This window comes from Castor canadensis, chromosome 6, assembly GCF_047511655.1.
Source record: "Castor canadensis chromosome 6, mCasCan1.hap1v2, whole genome shotgun sequence".
NCBI classification, from domain to species: domain Eukaryota; kingdom Metazoa; phylum Chordata; class Mammalia; order Rodentia; family Castoridae; genus Castor; species Castor canadensis.
In genome coordinates, this window is record NC_133391.1 from 173,983,274 (window position 1) to 173,993,289 (window position 10,016).

At 36.3% G+C, this 10,016-nt stretch overlaps 1 protein-coding gene and 1 pseudogene across 1 annotated transcript; both read left to right on the top strand.

Moving 5' to 3' along the window:
- Window positions 1-348: 348 nt before the first annotated feature.
- Window positions 349-2,202, top strand: LOC141424312 (melanoma inhibitory activity protein 2-like). Its single transcript, XM_074077886.1, has one exon. The coding sequence runs from the start codon at window positions 349-351 to the stop codon at window positions 2,200-2,202; it is 1,854 nt and encodes a 617-aa protein (XP_073933987.1).
- Window positions 2,203-2,921: 719 nt separating this feature from the next.
- LOC141424496 (small nucleolar RNA Z39) lies at window positions 2,922-2,988 on the top strand (annotated as a pseudogene).
- The last annotated feature ends 7,028 nt before the right edge of the window (window positions 2,989-10,016 follow it).

The window sequence follows — 10,016 nt, forward strand, 5'->3', positions numbered from 1 at the left end:
CTACAATGAAATCTACATGCAGATTCAGTAATAAAAAATGGTAACTTCTTCCCCCCACCAATAGTATTTTTCTTAGGCTCTATCTGTGAGGGTTCCTAGGTGAGCTTTAGGACATCTGAGATGTCCCTGTCCATTTTATGAAAGACAATGCCTACTCCTGGCCAAGGTCTGGCCAGTACCATATAAATCTCCCCCGTGGGCGGGGTAAACTGCACATTAACCAACACCCCCCTCCCCCAGCTCCACAGTGGTCTGCTCTGGTGTCAGTGATCTAGACAGAACTTTGAGTGTTTGTTATCTTTCGAGGCTCAGCCTGGCCTTGGCAACCACCAAAGCAGCCTTGAAGCCATGGATGTGCCCAAAGCTGTCACTCTAATGCACTTGGGGCTGGTCCTGCAGGAATTTGGCCGGGTTATGACAACAGGCCCTGCAGAACTGAGTCGAAATCCCCATGATTTCCCATGGGAACTAGTGATATGTGTGACTATTATTGGACTTTTCTCTATCCTATTGTTTTTGTGGCGAAGTTTTCAATCAGTTAGAAGCCGGCTTTATGCTCGAAGAGAAAAACAGCTTGCTCTAAAGCGTTTTACACTGATTGAAGAAAAATGTGAGCTACTTGACAAACTTAGCCTTGAGAAACAGCGAGAAGCAGCCTGTGGAAAGCTGGACATCTCCAAGCATAAACTGGAGGAAGTACTCCTGCTGGAAACGGAGCTGCTAGAAGAGAAATGCAAGCATTATACACAAGTTGAATTGAATGTGGAAATGTCAGAAACCATACAGTCCCTAGAAGATGAACTAAAATCTCTCAAACCCAAAGTAGCTGCAGCCAAAACAACCTTAAGGACACTTCGAGTCAGTGAAGCGAATCTTAAGGACTCAACAGCACAGGCTTTGAGTGAAAATTTTCAGCTTCAGGAGAGCTGCAAACAGCTGCTCCAAGAAGCTGAAGAGTGGAAGGAACAAGTGAGTCACCTTAATAAGCACAAAGTAACACTTGAAGAGCCTGGGACATCTGCAGCACAAATTCTAAAAGACAAAGACGATCACATCAGGTGGCTAAGTGAAGGCATTCGAAAGCTGAAAGTCTGGGCCTTTGTTCTGGAAGAACACGGAACACATGATGGTGACTTGGACACAGCGATGAACCTTGGCCCAGAAAATCCTGCTCCCTTAGATACTCAGACCAAAGGAGCTCTGCAGCACCTGATGAACGCTGTGAGGTTAAATGCGTCTTTAAAATCCTTGGAACGAGAAAGAGACCAAGTTTACACTGAGCTGCGTGAAGTCAAGAGAGCAAGCAAAGACCTGGCAGAACATATTAAAAATGTCCAGAGCGAACAAGTCATTTTACAGTCTGAACATGCACAGTTCAAAACTGAGAAAGAGAAGCTTCAGCAGAAAGCTAACATAATTCCTGAACTGTTCGAAGAGGGAATGAAATTCTACAGGAAATTAATGGTAGAGGATCACCGCCAGCGAGACGCAGAGGAGAAACTTCCCAAAGTAAAAGAAAACATCAGCTGCAAAACTGCAGAGCTGCAGACCTATAAAAAGGTAGCCAGAGAGCTCGAAGAAAAACTGGAGAGAACCAAACTTAATCACCAAAGGGAGATTATTTCCTATGAGAAGAAAGCTCACTTTAATTGGCTGGAGGCCCAGGATGCTGAAGAACAGCTGCAGTATCTTAGGCAAGTCAACGCCAACGACAGACAAAAGTTAATGGAAATGGAGGTGGAATTGAAAGTTTTAGAAAAAGATCCAAATGCATTTGGGTTTTCAAATGCAGCATGTGGCCGGGAGCATTTTCCACGTGGTCCCTCACCATTGGCTCAACCTTCATGTGAAAGGAGAGCGTTCCTCTCTCCTATTGTGCTGGAAGGTCCACTCAGACCTCCACCTGTGCTTCAGCAGGGAGGAGGAAAAGACTCAAGAAGCCCCGATCATCCCCTGGAGCATCACACTGGCAAGGAAAGAGGGGACTCGAGCTGTGATGGGCTGACTGGCCACCGTGGAGCACCTCCTGAGAATGGGTCCCTGTGTCCCCCACGCAAACAGGAGGAAAGGGTGATGGTCCCTCCATCAGGACAACCATTTACTGACCCAGCTCCTCCTCCACACAATTCAAACGTGCCTGTTGAAAGCAAGGCAGTGGGCCCTGGTTTTGTTCCTCCACTCGAGGTCCCTTGGACCCAGTGAGAAATGTCTGTTGACTGAGTGGTTTCCCCAGTCATCTTCCCCCCAAGAGCTGGATGTCCCCCACTGTATCCACATGATCAAAGTGGAAGTGAGTATTCTGCAGGTTGATTCCACCTTCAAATGATCCTGCTACTGAACTTCTAAGACCAGGAGAAGAAAACTGGCAACATTAGGATCTTCTTCCAAAGTACTTCGGACTGCTCTCTCGTTTTCAATTTAAATTCCTGCTATTACCTACTTGTTATTCTTTACCTTAAATTGAAGATTAATAGAATTATAATTCTCAGAATAGTATTGTGTAGATGATTTAACTACGAATCCTGTTATATTATTGCCATTATATTTTATTTAGATGATATATTTTATTTTCATTTAAATCTAGATAGTATAAATATTTTAATTTGATTATTTAATCCTCTATTACATAAACATTAATTGCAGTCTTATGTATGTAACTTGCAGTGGGGATATTTTAAACCCCAGCAGCTTTGCCTTCATGCCAAGAATTATATTTACTATAATTGTAGACCAGAGAAAAAGGAAGATCTCTTTTGAAAATATTTTTGACTTCTGTCTCAGTTTCAGTTTAAATTACTACTGTTTTTAGTCCTTACATTTTACACCAAAAAAAAAAAAAACTTCACCTCAAACTGAAGTTTAATAGAATTATAATTGTCAAGATGGTATTTTATAAATTTATGATTTAAATACAAATCTTTTTGCATATGATGAAGCAAATCAGTATGAATAAAGTCATGATACTGTATATACTTTCTAAAATATGTAAGAATCTTTTCATTTCAATTCTACTTTATTTTCATTTAATTTGGACAGTATAACTATTTTAACTTGCTTATTTAATCCACTGTTGCAGAAAAAATAATTGGAGTTTTATGGATGTAATCTTGTAGTGGGGATAGTTTAAACTCCAAAGTCTGTGTCTTTATGCCAAAAAATTTGTTTACTGTATTGTAGACCAATGTGAAAGTAATATCTCTTTTTAAGGTATTTTGACTCTCTTTCATTTTCAGTTTAAATTAACTACTATTATTTAGTCATTATACTTTATGTGAAATTGAAGCTTAATTGAATTATAACACACAAGGTACTATTTTATACATATATATAATTTAAATATGAATTTATTTTATTTATGTGATACATTTTATTATCATTTATTCTAGATTGTATAACTATTCTAATTTGATTTTTTAATCCCCAATGCAAAAAAAATGGAGTTTTATGTATGTAATCTTATAGTGGGGTATTTTAAATCCAAAGTCTCTGTCTTTATTCCAGGAAATGCATTTATTCTAATTGTAGACAAATGTGAAAATAAAATCATCTTTCAAAGTAAAAAAAAAAAACAAAAACAAATATGCAGGACTTATTTAGGGGTTCTCAAAAATATTCCTTTGGTCTGTTTGATGTCATCATAATAACATTACAAGTTTTAATTGGTGCATCTTTGTTTTGAAATCAAGAAGTGCAATGGTCCAATCTTTTCCCTCTTTTTTCTAGAATTCTTTAGCTGTCAAGGCAGTTTGTACTTTCATATAACTAGGATTCTTTTCCATTTCCATAAAAAATGCCATTGGAATCTTTTTGGTGAATCTGTAGACCACTTTGGATATCAAAGGCATTTTAATGCTATCAAGTCTTCCAATCCAGGAACATGAGCTGTTTCCCACTTCTAGTGTGTTCTTTAGAAGACATGTAGCTTTCCATGTTAAATTTATTCCCATATATTTCCTTTTCAGAGAGCGCTTTGTTAGTGTATAGAAATATAACTGATTTGTGTGTGTTCGTTTTGTAGCTTGTGACTTTACTGAATTTGTTATTAGCTTGAGTGGTCATTTGTGGAGTTTTAGGGTTTTGTGCATATAAAATTATAGCATCTGCAAAGAGAGATAATTTGAGATGCAAATATCTACCTATTAGAACAGCAATAATCCGTAAAAATTGACAATACCAGTTGCTGTTAAAGATGAAAAGTAGCAGGATTTCTGATTCATTTCTGGGAAGAATGCAAATGATACAGTCACTTTGGAAGACTGATGCCAGGCTCTTACATGGATAAGTGGATAAACATCATCTTCCCCTACACTCCAATGATTACATTCTTGGGCATTTATCCAACTGATCTCAATACATGTGCACACATAAATTCTTTATGGAAATGGTCTCTACCATTTTTCCCATAACTTACCCCAAACAGAAAGCAACCACTATGTCTTGAAATAGTTAATTAGATAATCAAATTATGGTTCATCCATACAATGGAATGATATTGAGTGATAAAAATAAATTAGCTGTCAAGTCAAGATAAGCCATGGGAAAATTATAAGTGCATATTACTGAGTAAACAAAGCATACCTGAAAAGAAATGACTTCAATTTTGTGATATTCTGGAAAAGGAAAAAATACATATACATGAAAAAGATCAGAGTTGGCAGAGGTTTGGGTGTAGGGGATAGGACTGACTAGTGCACCACAAGAAGTTTTGGGGGCAGTGAAACCATTCTGAATGACATTGTAGTGTTGAATATATGACATTGGGCACTTGTGAAAACTTACTGAGTATAGAACAAACAGTAACATTTACCAATTTCTAAAACTTCACTTAGGCTGTAGGTGCATTCCTGGATGGAATCCAGAATGTTACAAAACCAAACAATCTACATGCATCACAAATGTACAAATAAGCTCATGGAGGAAGCCTGGACAGAAAGGTCGCTGATTTGGAATGTGATTGGTGATCCTATCCCCAACAGTATATGTTAACAATTCTCTCTCTCTCTCTCTCTCTGTCTCTCTCTTACACACACACACACACACACACACACACACACACACACCCTAAATCTTACTCTCTGGGTAAGAAAGTGAAAGGGGGTTTACTAGGGAAATTGGCTCACAGAGTTATGAAAACAGAAAATCTCCAGACAGGCCCTCTGCCAGCTGGACAATGAATGCAGTCAGTAGGGCCTCATAATTCAGCTCAAGTAGCAAGTTCAGAAGACCCCAAACTAGGGCATACAGGCATGAGTTACACAGTCCAAAGAACCAGAGGACCTGGACTACTGATGTGCAAGGGCAGGAGAGGAAGGGGTCCTGGCTCTGGGAAGCAGGGTGAGAATTTACACATCATCCACCTTTTTGCTTCATTTAGGCCCCGAGGCAATGCAGTAGTGATTACACACATTGAGGGGGTGATCACCACCCTAAACCAAGTGATCACCTGCTAGCCTCCACCACAAATGCCCTCATGGACACTCTGGGTCAGCCCAGTCTCTTCAAAGGCAAAACCACCTGGGCTTTCCTTACAACAGGAGAGAGATGAGTCTGTACCCACTGAAGCTTTAGGAATAAACAATGCTTTACCACTTAATTCAGACACATTGACACTAAAATCAACCATCCCAACATACGAACTAAGCTGTGATGGATGTTGGAACCAGGTGTCTCACTGTTACCACGGAAGGTCACAGGAAGCAAAGAGATAAAAGTAGAATGCTTCCTGTGGTTAAAGGTGTGTGACTAAAGATATCAGAATGAACACATATTTACATTAATTTGAGTATGTATTGCTAGCTACAGATGTGTGTTTAGATAATTATATACACAAGCAGTAGTGTATACAAATATATTTCATTCCTACGTCATCTAAGACGGCCAGAAACAAAAATCCTCCATTATCAATAAGAATACCTGAATCTTGGGTTTCTAGTTCATTTTTCAATAAAAGATCCAGTCTCCATGTGAAAATGACTGAGTGCAGGTGAGGGCAGAATGTGCACAAGATGAGTCAGAATATCTCACAGTTCCAGAAATCAGGAAAATGAAAAAAAAAGAAAGTAAAAGAAAAACTTACAGTTACAGTGAGGGTATGAAATGGAGCCAGCTCAATGAATTTCCAGTGAACAAGGCTGTGTGTGTGTGTGTGTGTGTGTGTGTGTGTGTGTGACAGAGAGAGAGAGAGAGAGAGAGATAATGTGGTCAGAGACACAGAGAAATAGTAGAATGGTTGCATTGTAACCCAGAGTACAAATTAAGCATCCATGAGTCCATACTAATATAAATATATATAAGTTTGGGCTACCATAGCAACTTTCTTCCAAGAGCACAACAGAGAGAGGGAAAAACAGTAAACTCTCCCCAGGCTCTGTGCTTGACGTTAACATCAACAGTGATGTCACACTGATGGGGCATACACTTTATATGGCATAATAAAAATGACACTTTATCATTGTGGTACGTCTTCCAAGAATTTACAACTTCAGGCTAATAACACAGCATCAGATGATTCCCAACTGAGGGCGAGTCTACAGAATATCCAGAATCCTCAAAGCTGTCAAGGTCATCAAAACAAAGGAAAATCTGAGAAACTGTCACAAAAAGACAGGTCTAAGGAGAACTGAGAAATAAAGGCATCATAGTACTCCGAATGTGATTCTGGAACAGAAAAAGGAAGAACTAAGGACATCTCAATAAAACATAAAATTTAGCTAGTAAAAATTTTCAACAACCTACAAATAACTTCCTACACACTACAACTCTTCTAAAATAAAATTGTTTTTCAAATGGAAGTAAAATTTTAAAATGTCATGGTTGGAATGAAATGGAATTATTTTCTCAAAGAAACTGAATTAAGTTCAAATAATAGTAAACGAAAAGGATTGGTCAAGGAAATAAAAACACAAATGAAACAGAATTGTAATGATTAGTATAAAGCTGAAATCCTGGCGGAGAAGGTGACAAACATTTAGTATTACTAAGAATTCCAAAGAAAAGGGGGAAAAGAAATGAGAACAACAGGAGCAAACATAACACAAATAAGGAGGATCAAACTCAGGTAAAAGACTGCTTGGAGAAGGAAACTTGTGTTTTCTAATTAAGAATTTTTTTTCAATTACAATGAAATATTAATGAAGAGATCATTAAGCCATGTCTTAAAGAGATTACTCTTCTCCAGAGGAAAATCTACAGCTCACAAGCTTTTTTGCTACTTTTCGTAAACAACAATTTACTTTCAGAGTACAGAGGAAACATTTACATGTGCAGTTTTCTAGAGAAAATCAGTGTCATCTGCAATTTCTTGTATTTTATTGGGGTGTGTTAACTGTAGAAATGAAGGGCTTCACTCTGATATTTTCATACATGTATATAACACCTCCTCAAATTTATGACCTCTAGTTTTCTTCTTGTCATCCCTTCTGTCTATCTCCTTCCCTATCTCTAATAGCCACTCTTGACTTCCACGTCCCTTTTCTCAACCTGCCATATCTGTTGGAAAACATGGGTACTTGTCTTTCTGAGTCTGTCTTATTCACTTAACATGATCACCTCCGGGTCCATCCATTTTCCTAAAATGGGCATAATTCCATTCTTCTTGGTGACCGAGCGAGCCTCCTTGGTGTATATGCATCACATTTTTTTATTCATCCACAGATGGGCACCTTGGCTATTGTGAATCATGCCAGGATAAACAAGGGTGTTAAGGTGCCTCTATTGGAAGCTGACTTTGACACTTGGGGGCATACCCAGAAGTACCATAGTTGGATCATTTGCTGGTTCTATTCTTAGTTGTTAGCAGAACCTTCATACTTACAAACTCAGTGGCTATACAAATGTACATTTTCACCAACAGTGTAAAAGGCTTTCCTTTTCTTCCACGTCCTAATGAATATTTGTTAATGCTCTTGTTATTTTTCTTGATAATTGTCTGCCATTCTGGTTGGGGCAAGAAGAAATCTCAAAGAAGCTTTAGTTTGCATTTTCTGCTGGTTGAATATGTTGAACATTTTTCATGTACTTATTGGACATTTGGACTTCTTCATCTGAAAAATGTCTGCTCAGTTCGTTCACACACGTATTAATGGATTATTTGCTCTTTTGGTGTCCTTTAAGGTCTTTTTCCACTCTCAGGTATACAGCTGGTCAAGATTTTCTTCCACTTTATAGGTTGTCTTTTCACTCTTTTAATTGTTTTATTTTGGGGGCAGAAATTTTTTAATCTGATGCAATCCTATTCTTACTATTATTTATCAGTTATTGGAGTCCTATTAAGAAAATCTTGGTCTCTTCCTATATGTGGAAGTACCTCCCTTATGTTTTCCTCTACAAGTTTCAAATTTTTAAGTAATACCATTATTTATCTTCTGTTGAGACTTTAAATATATGTATTTTAAGATACATAAAGACTCAGAAAATACTCTACTCATGTTCTCTATCTGAATAAATTCTTTCAGTAAGTAGTTTAGCTAAAACATTCATTCAAGAGTAAGATTAAAATAAAGAGAGATTGGATATAAAAGAAGCAATAAAATATGTTTATAGTGTATAAAATATAAAGCTTAACTAGTAATGATAATGAAACTAGGAATATTAATTGAGGAATAAGCAGTAGTTATTGTACAAAATGATGCACTTTCAGATCTGTAAAGTCAAAACTATGAGGATATTAAAGATGGTATATCTGGGGCACTAAAAGACTGGGAAAGAACAAATATTCTAAAGGTTTTTTTCTCAGAAGAACAAGTAACCAGGTAGGAAGAACTTCTTAACCCCAAAACATAGTTGTTATTTTGTTATAATGTATGAGAGAAATTTAAATTGAATTACTCTTAGAAAAGTTGAGTATTCACTATCAGAAGATAAGATATAACTGGATTTCCCAAATAATGAATGGAGAATTAGAGAAGGTAAATGGACTATTACCAAAATAAATAAAAAATAGAGGGGGAAAATGAGGAAAAAATGAGAACAAGCATAAAACTGATGTTAGAAATAAATTAAATAGGCCAACTAAGCATACAAATGTTATGTTTTTCTATGAAATTATAGAAAATGTAATTTGTGGTTTAAAAATCCAGCTACATGAGCAGAAATAAGCACACCCCTCCCTAAATAAAAGCAGAGAGAAAGATAAAAGGAGTCAGCATGGTAAACAAAGAAATAGTCAGACAAGAGTAAATAAAATATGTATATTATACTATATATTATATATTATATTAATACCAATTAAATCACTTCTAAGCCAAAATCTTTGAATGAGAACAGGATAATAGCTGCATAATTGTAAAAATATATAGTAATAAAGAAATGAATTTATGAATTGACACTCTTACATACATAAAATTGAAATAAATACAAGGATCAATTAATAAAAATAGAATTACATTGGAAATTTTAACATCAACTCATTGATGAATACCCAAAAGCTTCAAACATGCATAATCTTACCTTAAGAACTGATCACATGCAATCTTTTTATGGTAGAAAATTAGTCTAAGCACATAATGTGCTATCTTTCAGACAATTGTAATGAATTGTATTATAGAGATTTTATAGTTTGCACTTGCTGATAATAGTAATCCAATAAATCTAATAGTAAATATTAATTTCAGAAAGATTTGTGGTCCTCTTACATGTGTAAATTGGGAAGACCATTAGTGTAACTCATCAAACATAAATATTGATAATAATTCATTGATAATAAAAATATATGAGATTCAGCAAAGGATAGATTAGAGAAAATTACTCATAAGCAAATAGTAAAAGTATAAAATATGGGAAATGAAGAAGTCTAGTACATATGCAGTTGGATTTCAAGGATGAAAAAGGAGAAGAATGGGAAACAAGTGATAACCAAACACAAAATTTCCTGAAAATTTTCAGAAGACATCATTCTCTATGTACAAGAAGTTCCTTGTACCCCAATTTGAAATAATAGAAAAATTCCACCTATATATGAAAGTTAACTTGATAAAATTACAAAGAGAAAACTTAAAAGTAGAAAAGGAGAATGTGAT